At 44.5% G+C, this 19,934-nt stretch overlaps 1 protein-coding gene across 1 annotated transcript in view; it reads left to right on the forward strand.

Annotated features, from left to right (window-relative positions):
- Nucleotides 1-2,456: 2,456 nt before the first annotated feature.
- CACNG6 (calcium voltage-gated channel auxiliary subunit gamma 6) overlaps nucleotides 2,457-19,934 on the forward strand; it is a 544,003-nt gene continuing 526,525 nt past the window's right edge. The window contains exon 1 of the mRNA XM_069637397.1: nucleotides 2,457-3,032. Coding sequence (XP_069493498.1) covers nucleotides 2,717-3,032 — 316 coding nt within the window. The 5' untranslated portion in view covers nucleotides 2,457-2,716. The remainder of the gene's footprint in view (nucleotides 3,033-19,934) is intronic.

Below are 19,934 nucleotides of genomic sequence, written 5' to 3' on the forward strand. Positions count from 1 at the left end.
ACTGATTCTTTCCAAGACAACCGGTCAGAAGTGAAAATTCACAGCACCAGCTTTTCCACCTTCAGAGCCACAAGAGTGTAAATGTCTTCTTGCTGCAGCAAGAAGGTCCACAGTGTGAATGTTCTTCATACTACAGGACATAAAACAAAAGCCTCTCTCCATCCTGCACTCTGTGTATAGGAAAGTCCGGGCTCAAGTAAGGCACAGCATCTTTCCAGTGCAGTATGGAAAACCAGTTGGAACTGGACTGAAATTAACCCAGGGAACCTCTACTGAAGCCCTCCCACCACATATAACATGCTGCCCCATTCATTCTCCTTCTGAAACAAAAGCTACAATAATGAGCATTTTTGGCCAACCCAAAAATGTCCTAGTCATGCATGGAAGTATTTTGACTGAACATTATGGAATGACTTCATTTTTTAGTATTGGAGTGGTATGATTTCCTCTCCCAAAAACATGTAACTGAAGTACCCTTTATTTATTTGTGTGGATTAAACACTTTGGCCAAAGTGCCACTGTGCCGAGGTTGAGCAACTCCAGATATCCCTTTCGCCTGTTCTCGTGTCAGGTGTTGTGGTCTCCGAACATGAAGCAGTGGAGGGGGGTGGAGGCATTGGGTGCTGGGGGTGGTAGGTTGATGGCAGCCGAAAAGGCCATGGACTTGACTTGCTCCTGCATCATTTTAAGGATTACCCCAGAGTTGCTGCAGACGTTCGTGCTGGGTTGTGCGCGGTGTGAAATGAAGTGGTTTGCTCCCATGTTTCTGAGGATCTCCCCGTTATCTGCTCCTCTCTTCTTCAATAATCTGGTGTCCCTCCCATCGTCCCCTCGCCACGACGGCCTCGGCTCTCAACTCATGACCAATCATGAGATTATATGGGAACCCAGGCATGCATACATTCGTCCATCCAATCTCTCTCTCTATCTATCCGCCCACCCACCTGCCTATTTACCTATATTTTTACCCCTCCACACTGACTGGTGTATGGTGGTACCAATATCCACATCGCCGTGAGGCATGATAAGAATTTAACACATAGCTAAACCCTTTTGCGCCTGCTCGTACACTCCCCAGGAGATGTCGCTGTTTAGCATAGTAAGCATTAGACATGAGTCACAGCTGATCCACTGCTATGATAATGATTGGTCATTTATAACGCGCTTAATACCCAGAGGTTTCTAAGCGCGGACCCGGGGATCCAACTTGCGCTGCTCTGCATTGTCTTGCTTCCAAGGAGAGCACGTTGCCCCTGAGATATCTTCCCAAGGCAATTGAAGTGTGGCAATAGATGCATTCCCAGATAACCCCAATCTGAGATTTTCTATGAAGGAGTAGCTGTAGCACAGTGGCGCAACCCCATTGAGCTGACCAGGCTCCATCCTCCACTGCGCCCCCCCCCCAGAAACTCCCCTGAAATATTGTGCTACATTGACTCGACCCAGCTGGCCTACAGAGCCGTCCTTATGGGTGCGTTGGCTTCGCTGTCAACAAAGGCCTGGCATTTACTAAAGTAAAACATTTCACTGTTGGCACCTGCATTCATATGCATACATTTTTAGGCAAATGAAATTGTGATGTTGAGTTAGTACTTGCATGCCAGGGGAGTGAACGGAAGGGTAGAGAGGGGTCAGGAGACTGATCATTCTCAAAGCAGTCCTCAAGTGGGTGCTTTTAGACTTAAGTGGGAGAGTTAACTGGTTGTAACATTGAAGCTGCACTAGAATAGTCTCATTAGAATGTGTTAAGAAGTTAGTACCCCCACACAAATACATGTGCCCCTCCCCAGTCTCTGAAGTTAGCCCATCGCCCAACATTTGAAGGGTTAGCCCACCGCCCCGAAATGTTGGTTTTGTTGCGCCCCAGCTTTAGCACATGCGTCCCGTGGGACATGGGGCCTGCCAGCAGGGGGCACTGTTGGGTATAATATTCATGGTTACTGTGATAATGACTTGTATACATCAAACCCAATTCCAATACAATAGTCATCATTGACTCTGGCAAACACTGTTATTGCAGACATTTTCCATCGGTTTCTCTTCTCCAGGTCACTTCCGGCAGGTGTTGCTGTCGAGGTTGGGAATTAGTGGTCAATTCCCTAATCATAAATGGCTCAGCCTGCAGCATGTCAAAACTGCCCATACAATTAAGCCCCACTGCCTTCCGTCACAGCCCTTGACCCAACAGAAAGCCCCAGAGAAACAGGATACAAAATGTCGGGGCTGGCGCTGGGATCTCTCTCTGTGTACATGAGACCGTCACCTCAAGCGGCAATCTTCAGATTTCCTTAAATTTGACAGCAGCAGAGACGGGCAGACGCTGCCGTTTTGCTTTCGTCTTCGGCTCAGAGTGCATGCTCTGCCAACACAGCGAGCGCCTTTAAGGGGAACTTAAAATAACCCTCTTGCCTTGGCCATCTGATGAATGTAACAGGTGCAAAAATTATTTCCAGGCATGTGCGTGTGTGTGTGTGTGTGCGCGCAAGTGCTCGCCAGGGAGAGACAGGGAGAGCGCGAGATACTTCCCCGGAGCCGCACTTTGCTTCTCCGTCCTTTGAAACTTCTGGAATAAGGGCGATAAATGCCCTGCGTGTCATAGGCCCAAACAGAACAAAGCAGCGTCGCAAGAGGTGGGCGCGACAGAGGCAAAGGAATTTGTGCACCCGCAGCTGAGACCCCTCAATCTACCAACGTGGCGCGCCCTTCAGAAGCCAGGATGTGGTCCAATTTCTTCGTGCAGGAGGAGGAACAGCGTTTAGGGGCCCGGGGCCGTGGGAACAGGGGCCAGGGCATGAGCGATGCCCAGGAGGGCAAGATCAAGCTGGCCTTTTTCGTGGCCATCGCGGGAGTGACGTTAACCGTGCTGGCCGTGGGCACCGAGTTCTGGGTGGAGATGAACACTTTCAAGCAGAATGGCAGCATGACTTGCGACGCTGCCCACTTTGGGCTCTGGAAGTTCTGCTACAAGAAGCTGTGGGTAGACGAATTGGACGCGCTGAGATCCACCTGCGGCCCGGCCGAGCTCCCCGGAGGTAGGGCTCAGTGATACATTCATGTGCTGGATCTTAGGTTTGTTCCCTACGGGAAAGTGCCTGTGCCGACCCAGGCTTGCGTATGCCCAGCTTTGCAAAATGGTTGCATCTGGGAACCATCAGAGCATTCTGCCAAAATATTATTTTTCCAACACGAAACACCCAGAGAAAACACTTTTTGATGTAATGTGTTAGCCAATGACCAGTACGATTGTTGAACCAATGAGGGGTTTGGGCTGTTGTGTGTTATGCCATGGTTTAATTGAATGGCGTGCTTAGCTATGGTGTGGGCAGCGCCTACAATGTCAAATTGTTTTAATTTTGTTTATAAACGAGTAAATGACATCATGCTGCTCAGGTCACACAGTTTTCTAATATGCACCTGACACTTGAGAATGTGTGACCTGCAGCAGACCTTCAGTGCAGCATTGTTGGCCGTAACATGTCGCTGGTCTGAAGCACTGAAAAGCAACCTGATGCAGGAGGGGGCACTCCCACCGTTCCAACTACCCCACTTGCCCAACGAATCATCAATTCACAACGTAGAATTGATCATTCTGCCAATTGGGCATGTCTGGGTTGAGTCCAACTCTCAGTAGGCAGGAGCCAATTTTGCGTGCAACTCTGCCACGACTGGCACCCGACAAAAAAAGACGCTGCATAGAAGCCAAGGTTTGATTATGTTGGGAAATGGAGTGACCTCATCAGCGGCCACCAGCGGCCAGTCCAGGCACAGACTGTGCCGAGTTGGCAATGCAGCAGATCGCCCATGCATGTGAACCTGCTTGGCTTGCATACGTGCGGTGTGCGTGTGCCTGTGTGTGCGCGCACATGTGTTCTTGTATACGTCTGCCTACTGCCATTATCATATAACTGAATACAAGCTCTTGCCAGGACAGCGCACTGGCCCATGCCTGATGTTATAGTTCAGTTCCCCTCATTGTAATAGCTCTCTGCATAAGGAACTTAGAACCAAGCATTTAATGCCGGCCCATTTACCCTCCACTGCTTTCTACGGAATTGCAAAATGTTTAAGTTGCAAAACGCGTTTACATGGCCGACGCTTCTCAGAAATACGTAGCCTTGGGCGACCAAGCCCGGATTAAAGGGTCTCTGTCTTTGGTTATGACTTGTTCACTTTTGTTCAGGACCCGTGTGTCAAACCTTGGCAGACACACGTGGCGTCACAGGCAGTCAGTTTGGCAAGCGACCGGATGCCAGAGTGACACTTTGTCTGAGGGAGCAAGGCCTTTCATTGCCACACTCCTGCTTTGATTAGGGAAAACTAGAAAAGTTCTTGGGTACCCACAAAATGGCTGCCACCATGTTTAAAGCTACTCATTATGGAGGGTGACCAGATGTCCTGGTTTTACAGAGACAGCCCCGGAATGTCGTGCTCTGTCCCCCTTTTTAAACATTTTGTTTCCATTGGAAAATGCAATGGCGCTGGTTTTTGATAGTAGGTCATATCTGGCAGCCAGAAATGCACAATCTCACACAGAAGAAATTATGTATTTTACTAATTTAGATGTTGGTAGTTAGTGATAAATTAATTATAATATGTGTTTATTCCACCAGTAACACTTAAACATCCTTCTCCTCCAACCTCTATTTTAGTGTAGTGCCTTGACAGCCACTTTCAAGAGTTAGTCCTACCTTTATGTTAGTTGCCTTGTCCTGTTTTTTTTTTTACTTTTTAAATCTGGTCATCCTATCTGTGTGCCTTTGCTACAGGGCTACAGCAGTATACCTTGAACAGCCCTCAGGGACTTAACATAACCCCATCACTAGGCTCACATATCAAAAAACCTTCCCCAAGTATCTACAACTGGATTTGGAATAGTGAATTATTCACATCTGAAATATTTAGGGGGGCACAGACTCATTTACTTTACTCAGAGGTCAATGTGGGAGGGAACTAAATGGTACAAGGTTCCCTTACTTCTCATGGAAATCGGTCATAGTTCCCTTACTTTATGTGACCTGGAGTACCGTTCCAGGACGGTAGGAAAGGCCACTTAAAAAAGAACAGTTCCCCTGGTGGGGATTTGAACCTATGCTCTGCGTTAACAATCCAGTGTTAAACCACATTGTACTATCTTGCACGTGCTGGCTAAGCTTTGTTTAGTTACATGACGTGCTTTCCAATGAAGCCTACTCCCAGGCAGTCCCGCAGCAATCTGGGAATTGCTGTAGGCGCAAGGGGCATGTGTAGGCACAGAGGTGTGTGCAGGTAATGGGAGGGGCATATCAGTGGCTACAGTCATGCACAAGCCCCTTAAGAGGTGTGAATGGTGGGTGAAGGGAAGGAGGGCTACATACATCTGTATGCTGAGGGGTCAATGACACACTAATGGCGGCCATTTAATGGGTGGGGCATAAAAGGCGGCTGGGCAGAGGAACATTGTTCCACTACATTTTTTTTGTACACTTCGACCACTGACTTTACTCTCTTCAGTTTTATAAACGTTCTAAAATCCAGCCGCGATAAGCCATGGAGTAGAGCATCCACCAGGGGCACTAGTGAGAGCACATGTGGGCAGTGGAGGCTGCTTGGGGCATGGAGAGTGTGAGCTGTGAAGGTAATCAGATGTTCTGTTTCTTTGAAATTGGTTTGTGAAAGGCTTCATAGCAGCAATAGATCCTCAATCACAGAGATAGAAGCATACCAACAAAGCAGTGTTACTGTGACTCCGGCAGGGGACAGAGTAGGACGGAAAGGAGCAACGTGCAACACATTCTTCAAGGGTTGCAGCCATGCTGGTTGACAGCCAAATGAGTTGAAACTGCCTTGAGTGTAGCTGCAACTGATATCCAGTGGTAACATGGAGAGGTGTGGTTTACCTTCTCAAAGAACAGTTCTGGAATGGTGAAAATGGTTGCAAAAAGTGGTGGAGCGGTTAACAGTCAAATATAAAAGTGGTGGACCGCCGCTCTCGAGCGTTCCAGCTCACTTCGACCAATGCTCAATCATAGCCACTGAGCATCACACTAAAACTGTCGGTGTTCAGTCCCTTTCTTGTCCCTTGAATTGCTCACAAGTTGTTCTGCCTATATTCAGGGCCATGTTTTCCAGAAAAGGGTCAGTTTTTACTTTCTGGGCAAAAGGACAATGTAAAGGGTCCGTTTTTACTTTCTTTCGCAATAGGACAATGTTCTTATAAGTCAGGTTTCCACGTAGCCTCGTCAGCTAAGGAGAAAATATCTCCCAGCAGGGTCCTGTTTGCTCTTTCAGTTGGAACAAAGGTGATCGCTTGGGTACGCAGTGCTTGCTATAAAGGTGGTCTCATGTAGCACTCGTCTAATTTTGGCCAGCTCGCCAATGCATGGCTGCTGGGCTTGAAGCTGTTAGGAATATCAAACAGGCCTGGGAAGAGACGGGTGCTGGGCAGCACATGTGGGCCGCTCTGCCAATGGGCAAATACGTTATGAAGTGAGGGACCTCTTAAGCAAATAAACAGAAACTCGAATGTAGAGGTTTGTTCGATGTTGTGATTGGGGGTCTTTTGAACTTGAAATGATCAGGGGTGAGTCTCGTGTGGGCAACTCAGCCTGTCCTCCTTCCGCAGTCTGAGACGTCATGGTCTTCCTGTTTCCTGTGCCACTCTAAAAGTTCGTGCCGTTAGACTGGTGAGTATACAGGTCAGAGTCCTATAGTCCCTCACCTCCGCATTGGCACTAGCAGGCCGCGTGTATATCCCTATTGCCAATGTTTATTTGCCTGCAGTAGCTACAACCTGCACGATTTCACATCTAGACTGGTTGAGTTTTTAGAGACTTGTGACACTGGAGGCTGCTGAATGTTTGCTAAAAAGAAAAAAAGAGTAATTTGAGTTTAGACTGATTTTGACAGAGGGCCGAAAGTACCTTACATGAGGGCTATAGTGGGCCAAAAAGTAAATGTCGGCGGGGCGGTAGGCGGGGCGTGACAGGAGGCTTTTTCAACCCCCAATTTGTATTAAACACATGGAAAAAGAATGTTTTTGAGGGGTAACGATTTTTATTTGCATTTCAAACTTACATTTTGTACCACACATTTTCCATTGTTATAATTTATTTCTAGGTAGTTATTGTATATCATCTGTTTAATTAAATTATATTTATTTTATTGACCCTTGATTGGACATTCCGTTATTTTGGACTGCTATAGTTTGCTGTTTGGGTTACCCAAGAGGAGTATGGCCTTCGTTGAGTCAGGTTTCCTCAAAAAAGCAAAGGATGTACATCTCCTAACTGTGCCTGTTTTAGCTTTATTATTGGGTTCACTCTTGGAGTGCAACACTATGCCCATGGCTCCAACCCCCAACCAAACACTATGCCCCATGGCTTCCACCCCCAACCAAACACTATGCCCCATGGTCCCCTCACCACCCCAACCAAACACTATGCCCCATGGCCCCCTCACCACCCCAACGAAAAACACTATGCCCCATGGCTCACTCAACCCCCAACCAAACACTATGCCCCATGGCCCCATCACCACCAACCAAACACTATGCCCCATGGCTCCCACCCCCAACCAAACACTATGCCCCATGGCCCCCTCACCCCAAACCAAACACTCTGCCCCATGGCCCCTCATCCCCAACCAAACACTATGCCCCATGGTCCCCACCCCTCAAGCAAACACTATGCCCCATGTCCCTCACCCCAACCAAACACTATGCCCCATGGCTCCCACCCCCAACCAAACACTATGCCCCATGGCCCCCTCTCCCCCAACCAAACACTACGCCCCATGGCCCCCTCACCCCCAAACAAACACTATGCCCCATGGCCCCCACCACTCAAGCAAACGCTATGCCCCATGGCCCCCACCCCTCAAGCAAACGCTATGCCCCATGTCCCTCACCCCAACCAAACACTATGTCCCATGGCCCCCTCACCCCCAACCAAACACTATGCCCCATGGCTCCCTGAACCCCCAACCAAATACTATGCCCCATGGCCCCCTCACCCCAAACCAAACACTATGCCCCATGGCTCTGACCCCCAACCAAACACTATGCCCCATGGCCCCCTCACCCCCAATCAAACACTATGTCCCATGGCTCCCTCAACCCCCAACCAAACAGTATGCCCCATCCCCTAACTCCCAACAAAACACTATGCCCCATGGCTACCTCAACCCACAACCAAACACTATGCCACATGGCCCCCTCACCCCCAACCATACACTATGCCCCATGGCCCCCTCACCCCCAACCAAACACTATGCCCCATGTCCCTCAACCCACAACCAAACACTATGCCGCATGGCCCCCTCACCCTCAACCATACACTATGCCCCATGGCCCCCTCACCCCCAACCAAACACTATGCCCCATGTCCCTCACCCCAACCAAACACTATGCCCCATGGCCCCTTCACCCCCAACCAAACACTATGCCCCATGGCTCCTTCAACCCCCAACCAAACACTATGCCCCATGGCCCCCTCACCCCCAACCAAACACTATGTCCCATGGCTCCCACCCCCAACCAAACACTATGCCCCATGGCCCCCTCACCCCCAACCAAACACTATGCCCCATGGTCCCCTCACCCCCAACCAAACACTATGCCCCATGGCCCACTCAGCCCCAACCAAACACTATGCCCCATGACCCCCACCCCTCAAGCAAACACTATCCCCCATGACCCAAACCCCCCACCCCCAACTCAGCACACAAACTCTCAAGCATGCACCCATACAGACCCGAACCCCCCACCCCCCAAATCAGCACACTCTCAAACATGCACCCATACAGACCCAAACCCCCCACCCCCAACTCAGCACACACACTCAAACATGCACCCATATAGACCCGAACCCCCCAGCCCCCCAAATCAGCACACTCGCAAACATGCACCCATACAGACCCGAACCCCCCACCCCCCAACTCAGCACACAAACTCTCAAGCATGCACCCATACAGACCCGAATCCCCCACCCCCCAACTCAGCACACAAACTCTCAAGCATGCACCCATACAGACCCGAACCCCCCAAATCAGCACACTCTCAAACAAGCACCCATACAGACCTGAACCCCCAACCCCCAAATCAGCACACTCTCAAACATGCACCCATACAGACCTGAACCCCTCCACCCCCCAACTCAGCACACAAACTCTCAAACAAGCACCCATACAGACCTGAACCCCTCCACCCACCAACTCAGCACACAAACTCTCAAACATGCACCCATACAGACCTGAACCCCCCACCCCCGTACTCAGCACACAAACTCTCAAGCATGCACCCATACAGACCAAAACCCCCCACCCCACAACTCAGCACACACACTCTCAAGCATGCACCCATACAGAACAGAACCCCCACCCCCAAATCAGAATACAAACTAGCAAGCATGCACACATACAGACCGGTGTCCAGTCAACTGGTCGACTGCAATTTGGTCGACTGCAATTTGGTCGACGCAATTTGGTCGAATGCCAAATGGTCGAATTTTTTTTTTTTTATATATATATGTGTTTTGTGGGTTTTCGTGTGGGGAAAAAAAATAAAAAAGAAAAAAAAGGGGGTTGGGGGGGGGACCCCCCCAAAAAAAAAAAAAAAATGGGTAAAAAAAAAAAAAAAAAAAAATTCGACCATTTGGCATTCGACCAAATGGTGTCGACCAAATTGTCTGTCGACCAAATGTTTTCGACCATTTGACTGGTAACCATACAGACCCTGCATCTCAACATACACCACACTTAAACTCCAAAACAAACATTCATGCACACCCGACACCCCCGCATCTCAACATACACAACATAAACATTCAAAAACAAACATTCATCCACACCCGACACCCCTCCACCCCGCATCTCAACATACACAACACAAACATTCAAAAACAAACATTCCTGCACATCCGACACCCCCCACCCCCACATCTCAACATACACAACACAAACATTCAAAAACAAACATTCATGTGCACCCGACACCCCCACACCCCTGCATCTCAACATACATAACACAAACATTCAAAAACAAACATTCATGCACATCCGACACCCCCCACCCTCGCATCTCAACATACACAACACAAACATTCAAAAACAAACATTCATGCACATCCGACAACCCCCTACCCCCGCATCTCAACATACACAAAACAAACATTCAAAAACAAATATTCATGCACATCCGACAACCCCCCACCCCCGCATCTCAACATACACAAAACAAACATTCAAAAAGAAACATTCATGCACATCCGACATTCCCCACCCCCGCATCTCAACATGCACAACACAAACATTCAAAAACAAACATTCATGCACACCCGACACCCCCCCACCTCCCCGTCTCAACATACACAACACCAACATACAGCAAAACAGACCCGACACACAAACACAAACAGACCACTTACCGGAGACGTGCTGGAAGGCAGGTAAGCTTGAACGCTGGCAAGCTAACTGGAATCGTACTACGGCTGGCGTGGTCCAAGGCTGAAATGCCTTCCGGCATCAAGCCTTATGGACCACGCCAACCGTAGTGCTGGCTCTCCATTGGTGCAGCACACACGCACTATGTGGCTCATAGGAGCGATGTGGTGCGTGTTGACTGAACCAATGAGGGCCAGTGTTTTGTCCGGCCCGGAAGACAACAAAGACTTTCCCAATGGAGGGCAGCCGATGTTGCTTGCGGGCCGCCCTCCATTAGGAAAGTCTTTGTGCCTCACGGGCCGGACAAAAAGGCATGGCAGGCTGCAACTTGTCCGCGGGCCGTAGGTTGTGCACCCATGGTTTAGAGCGTGGCCCCTTTCTTTTGTTAGCAGGAGTGAATATGTGCTTTGATTTATATGAGCATCTCGGCCGTGTTTGATGCTCTTGGTCCGTTCATTATAATGCGCCCCGTTGCCTCTTGTCATCTAGCACATACTAATAAAAACACGTTGAATTAGGGAACAAGTACATATATTAATTAACGTACTTTTATAAAGCGCAACACATGCCCCATTGGGCGTCAGAGCGCTGAACGTAAAGGGAGTTTGAGTTCTGAATATAAATTGCATACAATTGGTGGTTACATGTACAGAAGTATACAGACACTTGGTCACATTCACTTTTTATCTATTCGTGTATTTATAATTTAATTAAAGAAAAGAAGAAAAGAAACATTATTTAACAGCAAGAAGTGGGCTATCTGAATGTCCATTCAATGATAAAATAAACATTAGCTCATAAGAACATAAGATAACATATTGTCCTGTCAACATTTAAGAACATTCAGTCACATATCCCGGCATAAACAATATATATATATATATTTTTATTTTTTATTTTTTTTATTTTGCTTTGGTTATAAACAACAGAACTTTTGCACAGTTTATAAACAATACAATTATGTATATTCATCACATTTCAAGAATAATTATCAGTATAAATCATTGATTATAAAGTGTTCATACAAGTAATGAATTGTTTAAAATTGCATTGCTAATATAAAAGATAAGAACAACGTTAAAATGTACTCAATTAAAATACATTTAATTAAATATCAATTTAGCATGAACAAAATACTATAATAAAATAAAAGAAGAATTCATATAATCATCACTGCCCAAAAATATCCTGATATAGTGCTATTTGGTGAAGCGCTTCCTAGTTTTAAATGGTCCTGCGTTTTCAAAAACTGCTCCTTATACATTACAGGAATTGCCTAAATGGAAAGTTAGGGTGCAGTCTGAAAATAATTTGCTGAGTGCACATGTATATGCTGTAGCAACCCTGAAGTTATGGTTAAACTGGTTTTCCCATATGAAGGAATTTCACTTTTTGGACGACTTATAGCTTTGGTGCTCTTTAACGAATCTACACTTTGCAAAAAATATAATAATAAGGCCCAGACTTTGAATGATTCGGGAAAGTTTGGAGCAGTTTTGCCAAGGTGGGCAAAGTAATAGGAGGGCCGCCAAAATTGTTGAAAATCTGATAGACTTGAATGGGAAAAAATGTAGCTTGCGGCTACAGCCCGAACCGCCGTACAGATTTGCACCAAACTTGTATGAGGAGTGGTGGCCAGGTCCCGGAACCGTGCTTTTTCAAATGTGGTGTTAATCTCTCCAGCAGTTTTTTTAAAATACCCAAAATATAGGTACAAAATATTACTGGTATCTTAGTTCGGTCCGCAGACTCACTTCCCGATATAGTGTCTCTGGACCAATCAGGGAGCTGCATGATATCCATGGAAATCTTGTAAAGGCTCTGATTTGTCAACTGAGAAACAGGAGGTGCGTCAAAAATTCTAAAATGGAAGCCATGTTGGATTTGCGAATTGCACTTGTAGTCTGCGAACAGCATGGTGAAAAAATATTTCAAAACCCACTGTGTTATATGGAAGATATTAAGAGCGTTACGGTGGCAAAGAGCCTTATCTGTACTTTCTTCACTTCACACTCTATATCGGGGGAGCACAAATGTGTGGAACAAATATTCATGATAAAGTGCTTGATTCACGGACTTGTTTTATAATGGGGCAATTCTATTGGAAAACACTCTGTGAATCAGGCCCAAAGAGTGCTGCCACAATTAAGAGACTAGGAAGATAAGGAGGAAGCGAGACAATACTCATATATTGGGAGAAGTAATGGACATGGTAGATTGTGCCATCGAGAAAGAGGTATGTATGGGACAGACATTAGGGTATATGAGTGGAGTGGATTGGCCATGCTGAACAATCGTATTGCGTCCATGATATCTCAAGGAGTGACTCTCACTCAATCTGACTAAGAGTAGAATAAACCAGAGGCTACTGTGCTGGTGCAAGTGGTGGCAGTCCACCATGACCAGAATTTTGGTTCGAGTACTTGGGAGGGTGGGGGGGAGGGAGAAGAGAGATGCAGCGACTTAGATAGGGGATGATGAGTTAATGTTGTGCTCCATCAATGAAGGACAATGATGTGAGTGTGCTTAGTACGATGATCTATATCAAAGAGTGGTAGGATAAAGAAAGGGGTAAGACAGTATGTCAGAGTCCACTGCGGTTCTGCACTGAGGGGAGTGAGAATAGACTTTAGAAGCGTTGATAAGGGCTAGAAATTGAGGAGGTGAAAGATACAGGACTGTCTTACGCAACGTCCATGGGTAAATTCAGGTTACATGGGACAACCTGAAAGCTCTCGGATGAAGGAGTGGACGTTGCACGGTGGTGCGCTCTCGTGAGGTCAATCTGAGTATATTGCTGCATCCACAAATGCCAAAGCTGCAGATGACTCCTTTTAGCTGCCCTCATTCTACAATTTAAACCAGGCACCTGCCATCTGGTGTCAGATAATGGAGCAAGTGTTTAATTGCACCAAAATATAATCTGGATAGTTATTATTTGGCAGGTTAGATTTAAAGCATCCTATATTGCACGCTAACCATTGTTAACTCTGTGGTGTGTGAATATAAAAAGGAAAATATTGGGTATGGAGAGCCTTTGAAACTGTCTGTTAGGGATCAAATCGCTGCACTGAAATGTTGTAGCACAACCTCTGCCATTTTAGAAGACTCTTGGCCCATAAATGAGCAAACGTTATATTTTTTAGCTCATTTCAAGCCCAAATGACAGTGCGTAGCACATCAATAATACACTGGGCCTGATTCCCAGAAGCGTTCGGTAATGGGGGAATCCCATTGTAATTAACACTCTGAATCAGGCCCACTGTGCGGTACATGAAAATACACTCACTTCTTTTAATCTGCTCTCTCTGATGATGAACACGATGGTGGTACCATCAATCGGTAAAAGTATGATATCTGTATGTATTTATTGATTGTTTTATGAAGCTCACATGCATAAACACTTGAGTTCAGAGTGTCACATAAATATGCATAAGTACATCTAGAAGAGTGAATTTCGCTAAACCCACATAAAATGTGGCATCCTCAAAGACACTGATATGTACAAATTCTCTTAACTCTAGTTGAATTCGAATTTGGTCTTCCGAGATGGGTCTGTCTTGCTAGGCAAACCCACATGAAGAAGCCCACATTGAACTGAAACAAATGGGGAAATGACAGACGAACCTCAGTCCCTGGACCTGAAAAAAACAGCATATCATTCATATCCATGTTTGTTCAGAGAAATGAATTGACATTTTTCAATTCTGTGTTTTCTTTTTACATAGAGCGTAAATAATTTCAAAACTTTCAGACCGCAAGGAACTTTCTTAGGGCAGTCAGTCACATCATTTCACCAAAATGTCAGGAGTAGTGGAAGTGACATCACACAATCTTTGACCTCAGCTAACATCCTAGGAAGTGATGTCATTTGACCCCACCTCAAAGTGACATCACAGGAAGCAATGGAACACAACCTTTCATGCCTTTACAAAACAGGAAGTGGCATCACATAGCATTGTTCCTAAGTACACTACAAAAAATATGGTTACTATATCACTATAATGTGATATACATTTGATACAAAGATGGATCACCATATGCGTCGTTAATATCAGCCTGTATAGGCCCATATTACCAAGTTACTGTGAATGCAAGCAGACGTCCAAGTCCAAATGATAATGATGTGCTATGATATAGCACTTACACTTACGTGCTTTATATAGAACAAAAATACACCCAGCCTGTGATGGTATTCATTTATCATTTATCGACGAAAGGCTGAGTTGAGGTGTTAAAGAACAGCGTAAACCAGTGCCTCAGCCACTGAAGTGTGCCTGAAATAAACCTTTATTGAGTTTAGCAATTATTGTATAGAATTCCAGAAAGACAAATTATTTGTTATTCCTATTCTTTCTTATTTAGGGCCACTGCTCAAAGTGTTACACTTGTGCAACCCCCTGTATTTTTTCTAAGTGGCCTGAACCAAAAAGCCAGCCACTCCAGAAACAAAGAGCCACATGGCTCTGGTCACAGCCCAGGAGCTTGCATTAAAAAAAATATATTAGGGGTAGCAAGGGAGACCACAGGGGTCGCAGCTGCGACCCCTGGCAACCCCCAAATGATGTCCCTGAGGTCAATCCGTGAATTTCCTCATTTGGGGTCCTAGTGTACACAGAATGTGACATAAGGAGTGTTAAGAGATTGTGGCAGGGCAGAAACAAATGACTTACACAGTGACATACCCAGCCACCATACAAGTGTCCTTAAAATTCACCATCAAACCCCTTAAAAATTCTACTGTCAGACCCGATGTACACTAGGACCCAAAATGCAGATATTCTTTATTCATCTGGAGGACACTAGGACAAAACGAGTAAAAGACATGAACATATCAAATACTTTAAAAAAAAGTATTGAATTATATAAACAAATACACAAATTACATGCTCCATTTGCCAGACCTAGTGACTGAGGTTTGTTTGCAATATCTCATATATTAAAGTGTCTTTCTCCACATAGCTCTTAAATATTCAAGATTTGACTGACAAACGTTTTCAAACTACCAACGATTTGAAATAATTCTCTAAAAAATGGCTAAAGAAATTTGATTTGTTCTGTTCAAATTTATTTCGTACAACACTGTCCATAAAACCTACACATAAAAACACAGCATTGTAAAATCCACCAGGTCATATACGAGTTTGGATTATCATTAAAAATAAAAAGAACTGTACCCAAATTAAGGATGTTACATGGCAGATAACAAAGTGTTTGTGTGCTTTTGAGCTCGACAAAGATTAGATCAAAGTGCCCTGTAGATTATCGGTGTATCCCATGTTAGCAGGTAAAACAATGCACTGCCGCATTTGGTCAAACGTAAATAGACTGTATAGACATATACCACTGAGAGACAGTGCTGTACTTATTTATCAATTTCAGGGACTCCCTCTAGTTATGATCTCTATAGGATTGCTAGAAAAAAGCTTTTCTGTCACATGACTTTGAACTTGCAGTTATTAGTCTAACCAGACCTGTTACTAGTGCTCGCTTTTATCCAATGCAGACTGAGCCGTTCATGGTCTCCTGGACACTTAATTTCTTACCCTAGCAGAATAACATGCATTGCTAATACATTTCCAACAGCAGCGTCTTCACCCACCAGGTCAGGAGGAAGAGATCTGCTGGATGTTCCTGAACAAACCCGGCCTGATATGCCCCAAATTGAGGAGATCATAGATGCCTTTTCGTTTCCCGTATTATGGAGGATCCTAAATTCCACAGATAAAGGACATGACTCAGTACAACATGAATTAAGGGCAATATGAACAGTGCTGAGGGATTTGTGTGCTAAATTGAATTTTGTAGAGGGCTATGTGATGGCAAGTGGGCAACTACTTGCAAAAACACCTGATACATCAGACTTATGTCCGATGGTTTCATGCTCAGATATCCCAACTGAGCTTAGAACAATGGTAATAACTACCGGAAATCAGATAATACCACCTTCTAACTATTCAAATAGCCCACCAGCAAATCAAGAGCATATTTTGGCTGTAATACTGTTTGATACTGCACACTTGAACACATCTGTCCAGCGTCCTGAGGTGTCTTCAATCCTGGATAACTCTCAGAAATCTTGCCCTAAATAAATGGATTCCCAAGTGGAGGAAGTCCTTGCACCCATGTTATTCTAAAAAGAGAAAGCGAAGAATATGAAAAATATTCTACAGAAAAACAAAAAGGGCCCACTGTTTTCCTCTATTCCCTAAAATGTATATAGGGATTGCCTGCGGAATTAAGTGCAGTCTCGACTTTTAAAGTACTAATGGAACAATTTGGGGAAAAGGCATTGGGGCATTGTAAATCAGGCTCACTTCCTATAGCCCAGTATCAGGTCTCAGTAATGGGGTAAGTGCTTAACATCGAAATGTACTAACAAAAACCAAAAGCCAACCAATGGTCTTATCACGAGATTCTTGAAGCCTATGCATGAGACAGGTCCAACAAGTCCTTTAGACCAGATGCCTACCCTAGGACAAGATACAGCAGACGATGAGGAGTTTGACTTGTTAATAAAGCATTTAGTGGTCAATCATAATGAAGGCAAAGTAGAGCTGGCCCAGGCAGTAGAAGAGATATGGGCGCAATCAGTCGGGTCATCACTGCTTGAACTAAATGCTATGCACTTTATACTGGCTAGCCAACTAAAAAAGCAACCCAGAGAACGTTTTTCCACTGTTTATGTCATTGGAAGAAAGAACCTCCAAAAAACGTTTGTGTCCCTCTACTGGGATACAAATCTAGAACAAAAGAACGACTGTGAGAGACACATATGTTTTTCGTGACTCTGACCAGCCATCTATCATTTTCACTCAGACACACTCTGTTCAGAAATGTTCTACCTGCATAAACATTACCATGCTCTATGGTTTACTGTACAAAAATACATGTTTTTATTATATAAGAAACATTAACTCAATATGACCAAAAGACAGTTTCAAGTCCACTCTCGGTGGACTAATTTTCAAAGAAATGGGTGATGGGGTTAGTAAAAGTGACTCAGAAAACAACTTAAAACAGATATATTACACTGATCAACAAATTCACTTTTTTTATTATATAGACACTGGTCTGGACTTGTCACCTCAATACCTTTCCTCTGGCCAGTAACAATATTCATATCCTACTACAATATTTTCTTCTGGCCAAGTGACGTGGCAGACACATGACAATCTAAACTAACTTTCAAAGGTCATGTGTTCCATCTCAGACCTGCATATCATTTCTTCAATGACTTTGTATTAAACAAACAAAACAGTGTCGACAGACATGTGTTTCGGCTTCTTGTGCAGGCGGGGGTTCTATCTTTACCACCCCTCAATTCGACTAGGCATTCATTAGGATGGACATGAATCGACTCCCATTGATGAAATTGAAAGGTATATATGGCATGGGTGGACCCTTATCTTCTCAAGTATCTACCCTTGGTACTCTTAGTAGCTTTCCCTGTTCCATGCAGCATATGCTGTTCTATCTGTATTTAGGGCACAGGGATTCCCTAATTATTTGGTTTATCTTATCAAAAAATGAAGACTTCCCAGCCACAAACACAGAGCTGGGGCTTCTTCGTGATGCAAAGTTTCACACAGCCGCTAACTTGTTGAAGCTGTTTCTAGTGTGCAGTCCTTTGAAGTTGATTCTTGTTTTGAAATTGTGTTCTTTTCAGGCAAACACTGCCGCATCTATTCAAAGGCTCACATAGAAACTGTAATTGAGGTCGATATGAGTGGAGCACCTGAATTATAGGGGAGTGAATTTCTAAGATTACGTGCATGCTACACTATGTTAGTGGCAGTGAAGCACGCCAATATGAGGCATGTACAAAGGTATATAGGTATGTCATTGCTTGTTTACAGGCTGTCTACTGAAAGATCTGACTAGTTGAGAAGTAACTATCCCATAAGAAGATGAGGTATCATTAGCGTCGCTGTATTGGGAATCTGCTAGTGTAATCTCGAGTTACAGATTCAACACTACTAACAAGTCATCACCTTATTGTATGTTAGATAAATAACTAAGCCCCTGAAGAACTTTCTGTGATTTGTCACACTGCCGATCAGGAAAGAAACATGTTGGGCAGGCTGCTAATGGAATTGTTATTTTTATGTATTTGTTTTAAATGGTACAGAATAATATGATGATCCCTATTGGTTAATGGTGATTAGAATAAGATATGACCAGTGAGATCGATATGTGAGAATGATATTTTATGGTTATATGAAATGATATGAAATGTTTGCACTAAGCACTTTATGTACGAATGTTAGTGGATGGAGTGAAGTGAATAATTGAGAGCATTGTAATTTGTCGACAGTGTTGACACTTTTGTATTTCATTGCATTTATCTAATACAAGAGGGGTGTTTTTACGAGAGAAGCCTTGTTTAGAGGAAGAGTTGAAGTTGTTCTACTGATTAAAGGTATTCGAGAAAGTAAACTGAATCCCTTGACATCCCTTTGTCTGCAGTATATGTATTTTACCTTATGTACTTTTGATATAGCATTAGTACTGACTGGTGCACATGGGTTGTTGCGCTTTTTGTTGTTGATCATAAGTACAAGGGGTACCTGAGTGCATACCTCCCTGGGGTCTCTTTTTACTGTTTTGGGGTATTGTTTTAAACCATAACACAAAAATAAATCAAACATACACAATTAAGGAGCTTTTTATCCGATGAATTATCATTGTGTGTACCCGATGGTGAAGTGTCAAGTCACTAATGATTCTCTTAACTTATTTATTATTGTAAGTAACTTTTAGAACTTGTCAATTTTAAGTATATTTCTTTATTTGTTTTGTATATAAAGTTATGCTGACTTGTGTATGCGTACATAAAAAAATAAAATATAAAATAATTTAGGTTACGTTTTTACATCTCTTGTTAAGCACCTGTTTGTAGATTAGGGTATGAGGCTTAGAGTTGGAGATTAGTGTTGAGTCCATGGTAGAGCCATGACAAGTCGTGTGCCAGGGGCTTTGGAAGTCCATAAATCTGGCTTTTGTGGGCTGATGACATAAAGGCTAGGTATGTATGGGTGGTTCTGGATTCTGAGGAGTGGTCTCATTCACTGTTGCCTGCGTGCCTCCTTGAGGTACAAGCTTTACTCGCTTTTGTCACATGGCCGTTTCATCGTGGCTGGTTGGTGCTGGTTGAGTGGTTTCATGGTGTGATATTGTTTCATGTGTATGTGTCACCTCTGTGTGCTCAGGTTGATTGAGGGGTTGGGTGAATTGTAGGGTACTTTCAGAATATGATGCTGCATCATTTGCAGAGGTTGGGGGTCCTTGTGTAGTTTAGGTATTTGTAGTGAGCTGCACAGCAGCTCCTTGATACATGCCTAGGCATCAGCATCACAGAATGTCCAGTGTCTTGTGAAATGCCAGCTATTTGGCGCTTTGCAGATTGTGTTGTATGGCTGTAATGTGTGGACTCGTTTAGAGCTTACTTTTCATAATTTGGGTTGTCAAGACTGAGTTCTATGTCTCTTTGTTGCTGTCTGCGGTCTCTCGGAAAA

This window comes from Ambystoma mexicanum, chromosome 1q (assembly GCF_040938575.1).
Source record: "Ambystoma mexicanum isolate Mex_15411 chromosome 1q, UKY_AmexF1_1, whole genome shotgun sequence".
NCBI classification, from domain to species: domain Eukaryota; kingdom Metazoa; phylum Chordata; class Amphibia; order Caudata; family Ambystomatidae; genus Ambystoma; species Ambystoma mexicanum.